Source organism: Physeter macrocephalus, chromosome 19 (genome assembly GCF_002837175.3).
Source record: "Physeter macrocephalus isolate SW-GA chromosome 19, ASM283717v5, whole genome shotgun sequence".
Lineage (NCBI taxonomy): Eukaryota > Metazoa > Chordata > Mammalia > Artiodactyla > Physeteridae > Physeter > Physeter macrocephalus.
This window is the reverse complement of record NC_041232.1, coordinates 64,326,496-64,345,073: the sequence shown is the minus strand read 5'-3', so window position 1 is coordinate 64,345,073 and position 18,578 is coordinate 64,326,496. Positions and strand designations below refer to the sequence as shown.

The window sequence follows — 18,578 nt, the reverse complement described above, 5'->3', positions numbered from 1 at the left end:
CTCACAAGGCAGCCAAACAATGAGATGAATCTCAAATCCACCTCCCAAAGATAGGTTTTAGGAATATTTATGGGATAAAGAGGCAGGATGGTCTGAGGCATGGGGAAAGGTGATTGGAAATAAGAAAAGCGAGGTAATCAGTGATCTGTGCAAGTGTAGTCAAGCTTCATGGTTCTTCATAGGACACATGTTCAAAAACTGGCAGTGTTAGCATGTTCTGAGGGTGGAGTTTTTGGCCCTCTGACGTTAAAAGGTCATCATGCAGGTCCATTTAGATGGTCGGTAGTCTCAACCGGTCTGAATCGGGCAAGAACTAGCTCCAAGTTCCTGAAAAACAACTTAAGCAACCATTACTACACTGACCCATATGTCAGGGGTGTTATATATAAGGAAGCTAGTGGGAGTTTAGTTTAAAATCAACTAAAATCAAACTAAAAGCAAGTGAGGCAGGTTAAATTTGGTGGGCCTACTCAGGTTAGCCCTCCGTTTCACTACTAAGGGAGAAGCACGTCCATGCCAACAGGAACCAGGGTTTTTCCTCTCCGTGGGGGTCTCATGACTATTAGTCCTCACAAATCATTAACCACCTGCGTCAGCAAAAGGCATTCTTCGAATTTTCATATCAGATGAAGGCAAGGGTAAAAGTTGATAGAGAACGTCTCTGGCGCCGGTGCATTCCTTCTGAGTAGGCTAAAGCTCTGTCACAGAGAAAGGGGAGGGGGGTAGGACTGTGGGCCTATGATGGAACTGAAAAAATGGAGTCAGTGTGGTTCAGCCACACAGCATCTTTGGCTAACTTAATGTAAAATGTCAGTGCCATTTTGATGTTTGGTCCTTTGTCTCAAAGATGTACATAACTGTGCCTTCCATTTCTAATAGATGGAGCAGTCCTCAGAGTTTTCCAAAACACTGTCTTTCAGATTATAATCCTCAAGTTGGCTCAAATAAAATTTTCTATTTCTTCTTTAGATCGACAATTGATTAATTTTTCCTTGACAGGAGGAACGGTAGAGCACAGGCGCGACCAAGGTAACAGGTGCGAGAGGAGTGTTCTGGCACGACCCCCCAGCCTTCTCCGCTCCTCCCTCCCAGTTACTCCTCGTGGAGATCGCCAACCAGAGACCAGGACCAACCCCAATCCCCCTCCTCCCCTTAGGTTGGACTGGAGAGCGCAGGCGAGAACGAGATGGGCGGAGGGGCGCGAAGCGAGGTGCGCAGGCGCTGCAAGTCTCCGATGAGGCGCGAGCCTGAGTGGGACGTCGGCGCGCAAGCGCATCAGGTCCCCTCAAAAGGGGCACGCTGCTCCACCGGACTCAACACGCAGGCGTGGAGTCTTCCCCGCTAAGGGCTCGCGCAGGCAGTGTATTAGCGCGCAGGCGTCCCGCCAGGGGGCGGAGCCCGAGAGTTGGGCGGCGGATATCCGGTTCCTGGAGCAACGAACGGCGGCGGCGGCGGCGGCGGCGGCGGCGGAGACAGCTACAGCTTCGGAAGAAGCGGCTGCGGAGGAGGAAGAAGAGGAGCTGGGCAAGGCGAGAGCCACAGGCGGGAACCTCGCCATGGGTCAGCGGACCTAGAGCGGTGGAAGGTACCGGCCGGAAGCCGAGCTGGTGAGACAGTCGTGGGGGTGGAAATGGAGACCGCTCAGGCGGAGAATGGGGAAGAATTGAGGCTCAGAACACTGACGGAGAGCAATGAAGGGCCCTCAGGCCGATGAGTGGGAGGAATGGCGGCGTCGGAATATTGAAGGGGAGTAATGGGCGAATTTAGGGAGAGGACGGGGAGGAATGGGCTCAGAAGACTGACAGGTAGAAGTGTCGGGATCTTGGACGAGGACGGAGAGGAATAGGGGAGGATCCGAACGCTGAGGGCAGATATCGGGGCCTCTCAGGTTAAGGAGAGAGAAATGGGGGTTCAGAACGCTCAAGGGGAGAAATTAGGGGCCCTCAGGCTGATAACGGGGAGAAATGCGTTGGAATGCTGAAAGGGAGACAAGGGGGTCTCATGGAGGACGATGAAAAATAGGGGGTCAGAGCGCTGACAGGGATGGCATGACCCTGGCCCAAGAGGAGAGGAATGGGGTGGGGGGGTTCAAACGCGGAAGGGAGAAATCAGGGTGTCTCAAGCTGATGGGAGGATGAGGACGCTGAAGGGAACTTTTTAGCTGCAGAAGAGCGGAATAGGGAGGTTTGGGGGCTTGGGAAGAAATTGTGGCTTAGAGCACCGACAGGGAAAATAAGGTGGGCGAGGCTGTCAGGGATATGGAGGAGCTGGGGGTTCTGTGGCAGAGGACACAGAGGAAGTCGAGGCAATAATACTGAGGTAGCAGGATAAGAGGACAGCAGACAGGGAAGGAATGGGAGAGTTAAAAGACTGAAAGCGAGAAATTAGTGACTCCTGGGTCAAGGAAGGGAATGAATGGGAGGTTAGTATATTGAGGGAGAGTTTGGGACCTGGGTCTGAGGACGAGTCGTATGGGGGCCTCTTGCACTGAGGATGGGAGGACTGAGGTCTCTCAAGCTGAGGCCAGGGAGGAATCGGGGATTAGGACACTGAGAGTGAGGAATGCATTGAGGATGGGGACCCTTAGGTTGAGGATGGGGCTACCAGGTCAAGAAGCGGGGGGAATGACAAACTCCTGGGTCCAGGACAGAGAAGAATGGAGTGGGGTTGGGGGTTTTCTCTTCCTTATATTGGCCAGTTGCTTGTGGCAGGTCCTAGATCTTAAACAAGCATTAATAGATCCATGGGTTTGTGTGGACTGGGGCACAACATGTTCCTCCCTAGAGCCTCAGTTTCTCCCACTGCCCCCTCCATGTTGCAGGCCGCTGCTCCTTCTTGTGGCCCCCATGGCTGAGGACTGGCTGGACTGCCCGGCCCTGGGCCCTGGCTGGAAGCGCCGTGAGGTCTTTCGCAAGTCAGGTGCCACATGTGGACGCTCAGACACCTATTACCAGAGGTACTGGGTGGGTTGTGGACAGAGTCAGGGGTTAGGGCTGAGCCTGTTTAGGCAGGGTGAAATCAGGGGGTGGGGTTAAATTATGCATATACAGTTGATCCTTATTATTTGCAGATTCCATATTTGCAAATTTGCTTACTAAAATTTGTTTGTACCCCCAAAGTCATACTCACTGTGCTTTCATGGTCATTTGTGGATATGCGCAGAGCAGCAAAAAATAAGTCGCCTGATGCATGTGTTCCCAGCCGAGGTTGTACAAGGCTTTCTTATTTTAGCTCTTGTACTGTAAACAAGTATCCTTTTTGAGGTCTACTTAGTGTTCTGTTTTTTGCGTTTTTGTACTTTTTAATGGTGATTTTGCTGTTTGTAGTTGCCCCCAAGTGTAGTGTTGAAGTGCTGTCCAGTGTTCTAAGTGCAAGAAGTCAGTGATGTGCAATATGCAGAAAATACATATTAAATAGCTTTGTTCAGGCATGAGTTGCAGTGCTGTTGGCTGTGAGTTCAATGTTAATAAATCAAAAAGGCAGTATATCTAGAAAAAGAAGAGGAAATTTGCCAATTAGTACATGAGGCTGCTCCAGAAAGTGCTAAAGTAACATCTACAGTATCTGATGAAGCTAAGGAAAAGGTGGAAAAGTGGCTAAATTCGCAGAACCATGAGATGATGATTAAAGTGTAGTGGACGGCGTTGTGAGGCTGAAAGCAAAGGACATTGACAGTCATGTTTCCCAGGGTTATGAAAATGTTAAGCCTGTCTCAGCTAGTGCTGGCTGGCTCACACGTTTCAGAAGGTGATACATCGTGAAAAGTGTTAAATTTGCAAGTGAGGCAGGTTCTGCAGATAAGAGACTGTGGAAGAATTTTAAAAACACCTGATAAGTGTTATGCAGGAAAAGGGTTATGTAGAAGAGTAGGTTTTCAATGCTGATGAGACTGGCTTGTTTTACATTGACAAAGGAACCTATATAACACAGATGGCTTCCAAAGCTCCTGGCTTTAAATCATTCAAAGGCCATGCAGTTAATTATTTGTAAGAGGACTGTATTAAGCAGGGTGTCTTTAAACAGAAACACACATAAAACAAGGTTACATACTGATCATTTGACAAAATGTGACCAGAGGCTTACAGGAACCTAACCTGTAGTTCCATTAGGAGCAGTGGTTCTGTACTCACTAATTCAGTGTTCAAGGTGACTTTATAGAACAGATTACTGTGAATAATGAGAATTGACTGTAAATACATAAAAATACATTTTTATAAACAAGTTACATTTAAGGATTTAAGGTCTTTTAGAATATGTTAGTGATATAGTTATTAAATTTTCTAAACGTTTTTTGTATGTAAGTTGTTTCCTTGGAGGAATGTAGTAAAATTGTACCTACAATTACATTTATTTGTATGTTTATAAGTAAACATACGGTGTTTTTTAAATGTTTATTTATATTAGTTGTATGTTTATCCACATATTTACAATTTTTATAAAACTTTCAAAATGTGTAAATATAAGTGCAACGATCAAGAACTGAAAAGGCCAGAGATTTTACCCTAATTAAGGCAAGATAGCAAGTGAATGTGTTGCAGTTTTGTGGATGCTAGTAGGAGATATGAGCCTTCTGGTTCAGAGATGAAAGACAGTTTATTACTCACAGCATTAGCAGTGTCCAGTATGTCATCGTTATTGTGCCAGTTCCCCAAATGCCAGTTCCCACAGGGTGACATGAAGAGGGTAATTAATTAGCACCTACACATGCACTGGGTTGTGTTGTAGGAAAGGAACCTTGAGCTTAAGGAATCCAGTCGTTTATAATGTTAGGACAGTAAGGATGCCTTCCCTTTGCTCTGGAAGGACACCCTATCTCTTATCTTCCAAGGCTGATGCTGTACACACATCCTTGAAAAGATAGTTCTTAACAAAGGATAGTCAGTGCTGCTCTTGAAAGACATGTAGAAATGTGAGAGACCTGTGGAATATTGTCTCCCAACATCAGTTACTTATACTTTGTTTTGTATGTAGTTGTATTTATTTGTTTACATATGTATTTGTATGTATATCTATATGTGTACAGTTGACCCTTGAACAATGTAGGGATTAGGGGTGTCAATCCCCTGTGCAGTCGAAAGTCCACATATAACTTTTGATTCCTTAAAAACTTAACTATTGGGGACTTCCCTGGCAGTCCAGTGGTTAAGACTGTGCACTTGCACTGCAGGGGCATGGGTTCGATCCCTGGTGGGGGAACTAAGATCCTGAGTGCCATGTGGCGTGGCAAAAAAAGCAAACAAACAAAAAAATTATCTACTAATAGCCTACTGTTGACTGGAAGCCTTACTGATAACATAAATAGTTTTACACGTATTTTGTATGTTGTATATATTATATTCTGTATTCTTACAGTAAAATAAGCTAGAGAAGAGATTAAGAAAATCATAAGGGAGTTCCCTCATGGCCTAGTGGTTAGGATTCTGCGCTTTCACTGATGTGGCCCAGGTTCAATCCCTGGTCGGGGAACTGAGATCCTGCAAGCCGTGCAGCGCAGCCAGAAAAAAAAAGAAAATCATAAGGAAGAAAACGTTCACTTACAGTACTGTACTGTATTTATCAATACCATAAGTTTACATCATGTGTTTACAAGATGAATTGCTTGTCTGTCAGTACCTACGTCAATATTGTCTTATATGATACAAAACATTGTAGATGTTATATATATTACTAGTACCAGACATCAAAAATGAAAAGATAATTTAAAAATGTACGTTTATTTACAGGTATAACAATTCATGCATTGATAACTAAGAAGGAGCAATATGATTGCTTTATGGTAGGGTACTATAACTGATACGATTGCTTCATGGATTGCTTCATGGTAGTCTCACCTGTACACTAATGAATGAATGGTAAAATTTTTATGGCATACAGTATTATAATCATATTCATAATACAGTGTTGGGAACATTGTTACATTTTTAAAAACCACTTACCTGTGATGATAGGCAGTTTCCCTGATTGCCAGAGAGAGAGGCATACCGTATTGTAATATAATTCTTTGAAAGCAAAGTTATAAAACAGTAAGAAAACTAACACGTTACTAAGTTTATATTAAATATTACTCACCTTATGCCTGTGTAAGTATAGGCCATCCACTTCAAGTCTCGCACAGATGAATACCTGGGTGATGAAACGTCTCATACAGTTCTTGCTGTACTAGGTTTTCACACAAAGATACTCATGCACAAACACGATAGGTAAGTATTAACCGTACAGCCTGATGATTATTTACTGTTCGTTAAGTGGAAGTGGATCATTGTAAAGGTCTTCATCTTTGTTGTCTTCATGTTGAGTAGGCTGAGGAGGAAGAGAACGAGGAAGGGTTTGGACTTGCTGAGGAAGATGGTGGAGGCAGAAGAAGGAGGAGGTGGAAGGGAAGGCAGGAGGGCCAGGACACTCGGTGTAACTTTACAGAAATACATTGTAATTTCTGTCTGACTTTTTTGCTTTTTCACTTTTCCAAAAATGTTTCTACACAGTACCAATCTTTCTTCCACTGTTTGCTTTAGTTTCAGTGTCCATATCATAGAAGGGTCCGTGTTGTAAAATAAGTCAAAGTATTCTTGAATATCGGAACCCTTCTGCTAGATTGTCTAATGTCAGTTTTTTTCTGGCACTCCTTTTTCTTCATCTTCTTCCTCATCATCTGGCACTGGTTCGGCAGCATTCATCTCCATCAAGTCGTCTTGTGTTAATTCCTCTGGTGTGGTGTCTGATAGCTCTTGAATCCAAGATCCACGTCTTGAAACCCTTCATCCCCTCCCCGCTTTTTGCCGTATCCACAATCTCTTTCATGATCTCCTTGATTGACTTGGTCGTAAATTCTGGGAAGTCATGCACAACATCTGGACACAGTTTTCTCCAGCAGCAGTTATTGTTTTGGGCTTGATGACTTTCACAGCCTTTTCTATAACGATGGCATCTTCAGTGGTGTAATCTTTCCAGACTTCCATGATGTTCTATGAAGGTTCTCTTCCATACTGTTGACAGTCTTCTATAGAGTACTGTGTGTAATGAGGCTTAAAGGTCCTTATGACCCCCTGATCTAGAGGCTGAATTAGAGACATTGTGTTTGGGGGCAGGTAGACCACTTCGATGCCTTTGGTGTTAAATTCATGGGGTTCTGGGTGAGCAGGGGCATGGTCCAATATCAAAAGAACTTTAAAGGCTGTCCCTTACTGGCAGGGTACTTCCTGACTTCAGGGACAGAGCATCAATGGAACCAATAAAAAAAAAGGGTTCTCGCTGTCCAGGCCTTCTTGTACAACCAAAAGACTGGCAGCTGGGGTCTTTCTTTTCCCTTCAAGGCTCTAGGGTTAGCAACTTTATAGATAAGAGCAGTCCCGATCATAAACCTGACTGCATTTGCACAAAACGGTAGGGTTAGCCTGTCCCTTCCAGCCTTAAATCGTATTTCTCACTTCTCTTTCTTACTAATAAATGTCGTTTCTGGCATTTTTTTTGCAGAATAGGGCACTTTGATCTGCATTAAAAACTTGTTCAGGCAGGTATCCTTTCTCCTCAGTGGTTTTCTTAATGGCGTCTGGGAACTTGTCTGCTGCCCCTTGGTTGGCAGAACCCGCTTCTCCTGTTATCTTGACATTTTCAAAGCCAAACCTCTTTCTACAATTATCAAACCATCCTTTACTGGCATTAGATTCTCCGGCTTTAGAGACTTCACCTTCCTTTTGCTTTAAGCTGTCATTACAATGACTTCATTTTTTCTTGAATTATATTGGAATTTATAGGTCTGGCTTTCTTATAGCAATCTTGCATCCACATAAGAGCTGCGTTTTCAGTGTGAGATAAAAAGGTGTTTTGCAAAAAATACGAGGTTTTCGAGCTGCTGGCGTAGCTGCAGTTACGGCTTCATGAAGTTCCTTCTTTTTTTTTTTTTTTTTTTTTTACAATAGTCCTTACAACTGGATTCATTAATCTTGAATTGGAGGGCAACCACAGCTGCAGATCTCAGTCTACGGTACATGTCAAGCAATTCGGCTTTTTCTTGTAATGTCATGACTTTTCTCTGCTTCTTGGGAGCACTTCCAGCATCACTAGTTACACTTTGTTATGGGTCCCATGGTGTTATTCGGGGTTTTTACGGTATTGCTCTAAACGCGATGAAAATGACATGAGAACCACCGCAAGGGGTCACTTTCTACTGTGATGTGCAATTTACTGGAGAAACAGACTGCTCACTCGGAGATGATTAGCCTTCCATGGCATTTTAAGCAGATAGTCGCAACACTTGAGCTCACTGCAGTAGCAACAGGAGGTGGCTGTTAGATGATTATAGTAGTACAATATGTACTACTACAGTTAATTTTATGCAGTTATGGTATAATACTGCATCTTTATGTTTGTTTACATTTCTCTTCACTGCGAATGGTACCACATATGGTCTTTAAGCGTTTGTGTGATGAATAAGTTTTGATAAGTTTAAACTTTTTATAATAGATTTATGTATATTTTACGGTGGTAAAAGATAAAATAGACTAGTATCTACATATATTTTATGCATTCATGACACACCTAACTTTTTCTTAATTTTTTCAATATTTCTAGGCTACATGGTTCATTGAGTTTTTTTAAATAGTCACAAATCTCAAAAAAATTTTCCAGTATTTATTGAAAAAAATCTATGTGTAAGTGGACCTAAGCAGTTTAAACCTGTGTTGTTCAAGGGCCAGCTATATTTAAAACATTTGTTTGTGTCTTGTATAAGTTTTCTTTATTTGTCTATGTATTTCGTATGTAATGCTAACACAGTTACATTATTTAATGTATTTGTGTTCCTATTTGTGTTTATTTTCACTTACATAGAATACCACTAGTAGCACACAGTATAAATACATGCATATCTGTTTACATTTATATTACTTATTACTGTTTGTACACTTGCTGGTATTTATACGCCTTTTATCTTCCTGCTGTTCAGGGTTATTTGGGGTAGTTACTTGGTCGGGGCTCATAGTCTGATCCCAGGCTGCCTCCTATATCCCACCAGCTCTGCAGGCCTATTCACCAGCCCAGTGGGAGGGTTGTGTGGGTGGAGTGGCAGTGGTTCTGCCTAGGTACCAACCCGTCCTGGCCCACCCCCAGCCCCACAGGAGACAGGATCCGAAGCAAAGTTGAGCTGACCCGATACCTGGGCCCTGCGTGCGATCTTACCCTCTTCGACTTCAAACAAGGCATCCTGTGCTATCCAGCGCCCAAGGTACTGTACAGTGTGGGATACCCAGGCAGGAGTGGCTGAGCCACCTAACACTCACCCGCTGACTTACATCTTCCTGCCCTTGCTCTTATCTCCAGGCCCATTCCTTGGCCATCCCCAGCAGGAAGCGGAAGAAGCCTTCGAGGCCAGCCAAGGCTCAGAAACGTCAGGTTGGACCTCCGAAGAGCGAAGTCAGGAAGGAGGCCTCAAGGGATGAGACCAAGGCTGATGCTGACACAGTCCCAGCCTCACTTCCTGCACCTGGGTGAGTGTCGGCCTCAAGTGTGCCAGGTCCACAAGGGCTGTGGTTGGGGGTGCACTCGGCCCCACGCCCATGTTTCCCGTCCCAGGTGCTGTGAGAACTGTGGGATCAGCTTTTCAGGGGATGGAACCCGACGGCAGCGGCTCAAGACTCTGTGCAAGGACTGCCGAGGTGAGTGGCCCCGGGGGCACTGGGAGGTAGAGCCAGAGCAGGTTTGGCGTCAGGCTAGGACACAGGTGTCTGGCTGGAGATTGAATGGTAGATGTCAGGACGGAGGCAGTCATGAGGTCAGGTATCTGATGCTCCCTTTACATTTCTCTTGTACTCTCTCCCTCCCTGCAGCACAGAGAATTGCTTTCAACCGGGAGCAGAGGATGTTTAAGGTAAGCACGACTTGCTTCCTCCTCACAAGTGTGCGGTGGGAGCAGGATGTGATAGGGGCTGGTGAGAGTCCGAAGGAACAGTGATGGATCCACAGGGTGTCAGAGTCATTTTGTAGGGAGCTAGCGACAGTCAGCCGACAGTAATGGGAGTTAAATCAGTAGACACAGTGACGAGGTTCACGGGGGAACAGTAGACATCGTTATGGCCTCAACGATGGTGGCTAATCAGTAGTCATCAGACAGTGATGAGACAAATGGGGGACGAGCAGACATGATGATGGGGGCCAGTGTGGGGTCAGCAGACACACGAGGGGCAGTGCCTCTGGAGCCACTCTGCCTGGACCTGTGACCTTGCCCCGCCCATTCCTGGCAGCGTGTGGGCTGCGGGGAGTGTGCGGCCTGCCAGGTAACAGAAGACTGTGGGGCCTGCTCCACCTGCCTTCTGCAGTTGCCCCATGATGTGGCCTCGGGGCTGTTCTGCAAGTGTGAGCGAAGACGGTGCCTCCGGATTGTGGAAAGGGTGAGTCGGGCAGGTGGGGTGGGCCCGAGGCTCACCTGCACTCCTGACCCTCATAGCCCTGGCCCCATGCGTCACACCTCCGGCCCCCCACAGAGCCGAGGGTGTGGAGTGTGCCGGGGCTGTCAGACCCGAGAGGACTGTGGCCGTTGTCGAGTCTGCCTTCGCCCTCCCCGCCCTGGTCTCAGGCGCCAGTGGAGGTGCGTCCAGCGGCGTTGCCTGCGGGTGAGTCAGGCTGGAGGGGCCGGCGCTGGTGGGCCGCGGCAGAGCTCATTCTACTGTTAGAGCTGCCGCTGCTTCCTGCCAACCCGGCCTTGCCCACCTCATGTCTTCTTTTCTCCCCCGTCCCGTGCTCACCTCCTCGGCCCCGCCTGCCTTCTCTGCCAGCACCTTGCACACCGCCTCCGCCGCCACCATCAGCGATGTCAACGACGCCCTCCCCTAGCTGTGGCTCCCCCTGCTGTGAGTGCCCCGGCCCACCCTCTGCCTGCCTGTCCCACCTGCATGCCTTCTGCCCACCTCGGGGGAGGCAGGTGGTCCTGTGTCTGCCTGTTGCCACCAAGCCTAAACCGTCCTTCTGGCTTTCTCTCAGGGTAAACACGGCCGCCGCAGGGGAGGCTGCGACTCCAAGGTGGCTCCCCGGCGGCGCCCCCCCCGAACCCAGCCCCCGCCTGCACTTCCGCCCTCGCAGCCTCCAGAGTCTCCAGAGCTGGTGAGGCCCTGGTGGGCAGGGGGAAGGCACAACTGTCACTGCACCCACTACCTGCCCTGACCCCACCCCGTTTGCCTCTGCAGCACCCCAGAGCCCTGGCCCCCTCGCCACCTGCTGAATTCATCTATTACTGTGTAGACGAGGACGAGCTAGTGAGTGGCCTCACCCTACCTGGACAAGCCTAGACTCTCCCAGGGCACTTGGTTAACCCCAAAGAAGCAGATGCTGCCATGGGCCTAATAAGGGAATAGTAAGGCACAGTGATGGGTGCTAGTGTGGGATGAGCAGACAGTGGGGTAGGCACTAGTATGGGATCAGCAGGTGCAGTGACAGCACCTAATGTCAGATGAACCAGCACTCTGGTGGGACTAATAGAGGAGAAGCTGGCACGGTGACTGAAGTTCACACAGGATGAGCAGATGTTGCAGGTGCAGTGATGGGAGATAAAAGAGTGTCAGCAAAATCCTGCTGGAGACAGGGGTCAAAGACATTGTCTTGGTAGCTAGTGGGGGACTAGCAGATAGAATGATGGATACCGTGCTGGAGCAGCCACAGTCCTCGTGGTATCAAGGGCCATCCGGTACAGTGATACTGCCTGGTGCTGGACTAGCAGACACTGAGGTGCGACTAGTGGGGAGTCAGGCTAAGACCAGTGTCCAGCCGGTTCCCTCCAGTGGGGTTAGTGGAGGAGTAACAGGAGCAGCGTTGTCATTGTCCTAGTGACAGCGTCCCCCATCCGTCTGCTCCCCAGCAGCCTTACACGAACCGTCGGCAGAACCGCAAGTGTGGGGCCTGTGCAGCCTGCCTGCGGCGGATGGACTGTGGCCACTGCGACTTCTGCTGTGATAAGCCCAAATTCGGGGGCAGCAACCAGAAGCGCCAGAAGTGTCGTTGGCGCCAGTGCCTGCAGTTTGCTATGGTGGGTGCAGCAGGATGGGTCAGGTGGGTGGGACGAACAGTGCCAGGCCCCCCGGTGCCTGAGAGGGATGGGCCGGCCAGATGGGTCCTGCAGCTTCGGAGCGGTGGGTGGGACAAGGGGTTCGGCCAGCAATTAGCAGACATTGTGCTGGGATAAATGAGGCATCTGGGTGGCACTGGCATTGCCAACAGGAGACTAACAGGCTCGGTGACGAGGGGCTCATACCTAAGGAGACTCTGTGCTAGGATTAACGGGGGCGGGGGAAGCAGAGTCACAGGCACATTGATTGGGGCAGGGTAGTGTGGTTGGCCATTGTACCCAGCGGCCATAACACCCCATCTCTCCTCACAGAAGCGGCTGCTGCCAAGTGTCTGGGCAGGGTCCGAGGATGGCGCCGGGCCACCCGCACCTTACCCGCGTCGAAAGAGGCCTGGCTCTGCTCGAAGGCCCCGTCTGGGTCAGACCCCGAAGCCTCCCTTGGCCACGCCCATGGCCCAGCCAGACCGTGCCCAGACTCCAGTGAAGCAGGAAGCAGGCAGTGGCTTTGTGCTGCCCCCGCCTGGCACCGACCTCGTGTTCTTACGGGAGGGTGCAAGCAGTCCCGTGCAGGTGCCTGGCCCAGCTCCAGCCTCCACAGCATCTCTGTTACAGGTGAGGGTCCCACCTTATCCTGCCCTTCCCGACCCCACCCAGCCTCGTGTGGGGAAGCTGGGACCAAGTCTGCTGCCATCCTCCTTCACGCAGGAGGCCCAGTGCCCTGGCCTGAGTTGGGTCGTGGCCTTACCCCAGGTGAAGCAAGAGAAGGCGGATGCCCAGGAAGACTGGACACCGGGCACAGCCATCCTGACTTCTCCTGTATTGCTGCCTGGCTGCCCCAGCAAGGTGGGGGTCAGTGATGGGTGGTCTGTGAGCAGAGTGATGGTGAGCCATGATGGTGGTTCTTTGAGCAAAGTAATAGTGTGCTGATTACAGCCTCTCACAGAATCATCCCGCCTGTCTGACAGATGCCCCACCCTCCCCAGGCAACTAGTTTTGCCTGCTTTGCTGCCCAGCTAACAGAAGAATGGGAATCTGTGAGGAATGGGAAAGGTTTGTAGGCAGAGAGATGGTTTTTCTGTGCTCAAGTGTGACAGAAGTGGGATTGTCAGCACAGTGACAGGTTGGCTGATAGAGACACTTTCCTCAGGCCAGCCCTACCCTTCTGACAACTGCCCGTTTTCCACCTCTCCCAGGCAGCAGACCCAGGCCTGCCACCTGTGAAGCAAGAGCCACCTGACCCTGAGGAGGACAAGGAGGAGGAGAACAAGGATGACTCCACCTCTGACTTGGCCCCAGAGGAGGAGGCAGGAGGGGCTGGCACGCCCGTGGTCAGTGCTGGCGGACACCTCACTTTTCCTGACCCTGCTTTAGCCCCACCAGCCATGTTGACCCTGATGTTAATTCTTCCCCAGATCACGGAGATTTTCAGCCTGGGTGGAACCCGCCTCCGGGACACAGCAGTCTGGTTGCCAAGGTGTGCCCTCCACAGGGAGGGGTGGGGGTGGGATGGGGTGGGGTGCCGGTCAGATGTGGGCCCTGAGTCTTGAAGGTGCACTCAGCATTTTGGCATGGTGTAGTGGGAGGTAAAAGCCCCACACCACTGCTCTGGTCACAGTCAGTGAGGGGGTATGTACAGGACCTTAGAGATTTCTCCTGAGGTCCAGGTCAGGGCTCTTCTTGAGGAGGGTTACGGGAGGTGATGAGGGGAGAGGATTTGGTGACCTGTGATGAGATTTGAAAGAAAAAGAAAAGGAAAGCCTTGTCCCCATGTCCCTAAGAAAAGCCACAGAGGTCAGGCTTAATATATAAATTCTTATTCAGAGAATCATCATTCAGGGTCTGGAAGGCCTGTGGAGTCTCCAAAAGATGAATGGGTGGGCTGGGCAATGGTGGGTGGGCAGGAGATCTGGGTCCTAAGATGGCTTTGTTATCTGGGTCCACATACAACTGGAGTATCCTCTGTGGAAGGGGTTAGGCTGTGTTTCTTGAGCCTTTCCAGAGCCCGTTGAGGTCATTTACTGTTTCAGCTGCTGCACAGGACTGTCCCTGCAGGCGTGGCAGTAGAAGGCAGGATAGGTGCCTGTGAGGACTGGGACGGTGGGAGGAGGACAGGGGGATGCTGCCTCCTGCAGAACTGCTGACAGCCCTGAACAGAGCCCCAGACACAGGCAACATAAACGTGTTGGCCTAAACTCCTGGATTCCTTTGTTCCTGCAAACTAGTGTCTGCAGGCCAGAGACTCCTCCACCTGCACCTGGGCAAGTACTGAGGTACTGATTGCGGCCCTTCTGGGTACACTGCAGTGTGGCAGTTACAGCGGTGAATCAATGACCCTGGAAGGCTTATCCTTCAGGAGACACAGGATTTCTGCCTTCAGGGAGCTTATAATCCAACTGGGGAGACTTATTTCCCCTATGCATGAAGTCATTACATATTACCGGAGAAGGTAATGATGTGCTTGATGTGCTACATTGTCTGTAACGGAAGATTTTAGAAGAGAGAAGGGGAAATGGAAGAGTAGGGAATGGTTTGTGATGCTCCATTTTGCACATAGGGAACCTCATTCAACATACAGACCTGCTCCCTCTTCTCTAGGTCCAAGGACCTTAAAAAACCTGGAGCTAGAAAGCAGTAGACTGGAGGCTTCTGCAGACTGTAGGACTCAAGGTGATATTTACAGACCGACTTTATGAGAGACAACACTGATCTGCTCAGAGGCTGGACCATAGATGGATTGCCAGGGCTTGTGTGGGAGTCAGTAGGAACTGGGAAAACCTACCACCAAACCAGAGGAGCAGGCCTGTTCAGTACTTTGAGCTTATAGAGGAAGTAAGCAGAAAAGGAAGGAAAAGAGTAGAAAGTTGGTGTATCTGCTCCAACCGGTGCAAATCCCGAGAGCCTGAGTGTGATAAGAAGTGTGGATGTTAAGGATGGGGGAGTTGGGATGGGAGAGCGGATGTAATTAAAGCCACCTTCAGCCTAAACAAGCCATCATCATAAATAATTTTAAATACATTTGGATGAGACCTGGCCGTGTCTCTAAACGTTTCCTCAGGGAGACAGCAGTTGGGAATGTAATGTGAATAAATGAGGAAAGGAACTGTTATTTGGTGAGTTCCTCCCATGGACCTAGTTTAGTCCTCAGAAATATCTTTCTAGAAAGGCAATGGTTTTGCCCATTTTTGCAGACAGGAAAACTGAGATGCAGAGAAACTACATAACTTGTCCATTGTCGAACAGCTAATATTGATAGAGCCTAGAATCAGACCCAGGTTGTAAAAGCCTTGTCCTAAGTTAAGCCACTAAACTGTAAACTATAACCTGTATCCAATAGTGTGTAATAATGTTATATTAACGGAAGTTTCCAGTGACCTTGAAAACAAGGTGGATTACTCTAAGCTTTATAACAAACCCCTTAACACTGCTGCCCTTAGGGTGGTTTAGGGAGCACCAAGGCATTGTGGATGGTGCCACCTTATCAGAGCACCCGTGCCTCCTGAGACTGGGTTCTTCCCAGGCCTTGGGTGCTGCATAGGATCCCTCAAACCCAAAAGGGCACCTTTCCCCATTGGCGCTGCTTGTTGCCGTCACTCCCTGTCCTCAGCCAAAGCAGTCTTCAGAAGTAAAGCTCCTGGCCTGGCTCATCATTCTTCACAACTCGAATCCCCTGTCCCTTGGTGACCTTTGTGCTTGGTTTCTGCTCTCAGCACCTATCTACTAGGAGTCTGAGTTCCTGCTTCAAGTCCTGCCTAAGGGCCAGTCTTGGCTCAGCCCTGCCTCACTTTCCAATTCTGCATAAAATGCCAAGAAGATTAGACCTGTGATTCATTATTTAGTTAGCTTTATAGTGCCAGGACTGAGTGCATGCCTCCCTCCTTAAATTTTGTAGCCTATGTGCTTCGCTTGCCTTACTCTAGTCCCAGCCCTGCAGCTTTAGATAATTCAGATGTAGATTAAACTTTTCTCTAGTTTAACTCATTATATAGCCCTCTGCCAGCCTCCTCTGCTCCTTCCTTTGCCTCACCCTGCCTACTTCAGCCAGAGGCAAGACCGGATAATTTTCTTGATACTGTTTTGCTCCCCACCGCCAGGATCCAACCACTCAACCCTAGTATTCTAGTGGTATTTTGACAGTGATGTCGTAAGTGAAATTTATTTGAATAGCATTCTGATTCATGAGATAAGAGTCTGGTTACTGTGTGTATGAGGATACAGTCAGAAAAGCAGCACCACTAATATAAAGATTTTATGTGTATATGTACATATAAATATGTATATTATGTTAAAAGATTTATTGTAGGGATTTGACCTTATGCAGTTGTGGGAGCTGGTTGAACAGTCTCTGTAAGGCTGTTGTTTTTACATCTAATGCTGGAGCTTGAAGTCTGCAGGGCAGGCAGTCGGGAAGGGAAGATGGATGTAAAGAGTGGGAGACCGAGGAGACACTGGCGCCCACGAGCACGAGCTGGAAACCACGCGGATGGCCCGGAACCCATGTCAGCCTCTCACCACCTCCAACTTCGGTGATGTGGGTTTCCTGCAGAAGAAGCTGGTGCCCTTCATCACAGAGTTAAATATGCATCTGGGCCAGGAATTAGAGAAGCCGAAGGAAGATCCTGGGGAAGGTGGAGCAGCTGCAGGCCTGGCTGCAGGCCTGACTGCTGCCCCATACCAACGAGGTGAGCCAGCAGATAAATGACATGTGTGAACTGCAACAGTGCCTGGTGCCCCTGCACCAACCTTCCGAGTGTGCTGCTGCTTCACTTCTGCCCTCCAGTTATCACGCAAAATGTCTCTTGTGGCCCATCCTAACCGGAAGCGTACGGGGAAGGGAGTACTGGGAAACGTAGCCTAGTCAAGGTGACACGTTACAAAGCCACCCTGCCATGAATCAGCTCCCAAGGGTCTCACTACTCAACTGAGGATAAAGGATAACTTGCTAAAGCTGCGTTGCTGAAAATGCAAAGCTGAAGACCATGGATTTCATGGTGACCCCAGCAAGTACAGAAATTCTGTCAAGCCCACCCAGAAAAAACTTGCTGGTCTCGGCTATTTTTGTGTCATTCAAGTATTGAGAACCTGGCCCATGGTAGGCACTGTACTTAATACTGGGATTCAGGAATGAAAAAGATATAGTCCATGCAGTTTTATTAAATACATCAATATGTATTTACAAATGGTGAATGGATTTCCAACTTTATCGTGGAATTTAATGGTGAAAATGCAGAATTCAGGAAACTGTTGGGAGGACAGCCCTTGCGTGAACCTTGTTGGGGCACAATAGGCATTGGAAATAATATAAATAGTTTCTATCTCTATGCTGTTCTATTTTAAAATTATTTTTAAATGATTTTTATTGTCCCGTTTACTGATTTATACACAGTGTTTCTTTGGGGAGTGTCTTGATGGTGCTTAAGTGTTGATTGACTGCCTCTGAGAAAGTGGTATAGTGGGTGGCAAGATCAAGGTCAGGTTCTGTCCATGGACCTTGGGTGAATCACTTCTCTTAGGCCTCCCAGGAGGTTGAGACTTGGTTGAAAGCCTTGTCTCACCGGGCTTGGCGCCTGGCCCGGCCCCTCCACCCACTGAATAGGCCCGCCAGGGGGCTCCGGCGCCCGGACTGTGGTCCTCCCACCAGGGCTCCGGAGACGCTGCCCCTCACCCGCCTGCCTGGGCGGCCCTGGGGCGTGGCCTCCGCTGGGTCCAGGCTTCTGTTCCCCAGCCGAGCCGGCACGGTGGGAAGCCGAATCCCCTCTTCACCAAGTGGCTCAACAGGTAAAACCGAAGCGGAATTAAATTACGGGACACGCCCAGGGTGAGGGCGCGGCAAGACGAGCTCAGGACCAACGCTGGGATGTTCAGGGCAGCCGGGTATTGCCAAGGGTCCGCTTCCCCTGTCTGTGGCTGAAAACTCCAGGCTGTAGACCTCGGAGGTTACCGACGGGCGCCCAAGGATCTCAGTGGCTTTTACCAAACCCCGCTCCTAAGCCGAGGGCGTTTTTGTCGCCTCTCTTGCCCAAGGGTGTGGTGTCAGGGTGCTTCCACCCAGACCAGCCGGTGGGCCAAGCACCCGTGGGAATCGAAGATCAAGGAACTGGCCCTCAGGACCCCGTCCAGGGAACGGAGACGATCATCTAATTTCTTTCTTTTTTGTTTGTTTCAGGCTACGTAAACTTTTAGCAGTAAATGAAAATGAGTATTTTACCGAACTGCAGTTGAAAGAAGAAGCTTTATAGGAGATAAAAGACAAAATGAGAGAATTATTAAAAGAAATTTTGAAAGAGAAGAAAGACACTTTTGTGGCTGAAAGCCTGAACCAGCAATTCAGGAAATGGAGTCCAAACCTAGAAACATACTGCCTACAAAATGCGAAGTGGGCGGATTACAAATGATTAAGCAATGCTAATTTACCGTAAATTGCGGTCTTAAGATAGGATGCAGAGTACTAGTTGTACTTTGGTTATTACACGTCAGTGACCGACTAGGTGCTGATTTTTTTTGTGTTGTAGTGATAGTTCTATGTTCATCC

At 48.8% G+C, this 18,578-nt stretch overlaps 1 protein-coding gene across 40 annotated transcripts; it reads left to right on the top strand.

The window, feature by feature from the left end:
- The first annotated feature begins 1,448 nt into the window (after positions 1–1,448).
- MBD1 (methyl-CpG binding domain protein 1) lies at positions 1,449–18,485 on the top strand. 40 transcript variants are annotated; one of them, XM_055080600.1, is made up of 18 exons: positions 1,449–1,607; positions 2,822–2,956; positions 9,106–9,220; positions 9,316–9,482; positions 9,568–9,650; positions 9,822–9,862; positions 10,236–10,382; positions 10,476–10,604; positions 10,767–10,841; positions 10,972–11,091; positions 11,175–11,243; positions 11,843–12,010; positions 12,362–12,661; positions 12,755–12,892; positions 13,243–13,377; positions 13,462–13,523; positions 14,645–14,716; positions 16,441–16,528. In XM_055080600.1, exons 2-17 carry the CDS (start codon positions 2,847–2,849, stop codon positions 14,682–14,684), a joined length of 1,899 nt encoding a protein of 632 aa, XP_054936575.1. In that variant the 5' UTR covers positions 1,449–1,607; positions 2,822–2,846; the 3' UTR covers positions 14,685–14,716; positions 16,441–16,528. The 40 variants fall into 40 exon arrangements, 39 of the variants coding, with proteins under 39 accessions (XP_054936575.1, XP_007119392.1, XP_007119401.1 ...); XM_055080604.1 differs by having other exon boundaries at positions 1,485–1,607; positions 10,311–10,382; XM_055080593.1 differs by having other exon boundaries at positions 1,485–1,607; positions 11,846–12,010.
- The last annotated feature ends 93 nt before the right edge of the window (positions 18,486–18,578 follow it).

Bases quoted from the DNA above. Each gene is read 5' to 3' on its own strand.
- MBD1 (XM_007119339.3), top strand. From the start codon at position 2,847: ATGGCTGAGGACTGGCTGGACTGCCCGGCCCTGGGCCCTGGCTGGAAG. The intron at 13,378-13,461 runs GTCAGTGCTGGC...ATTCTTCCCCAG, and splicing joins GAGGGGCTGGCACGCCCGTG to ATCACGGAGATTTTCAGCCT. The intron at 13,524-16,433 runs GTGTGCCCTCCA...TGGAGCTTGAAG, and splicing joins ACAGCAGTCTGGTTGCCAAG to TCTGCAGGGCAGGCAGTCGG.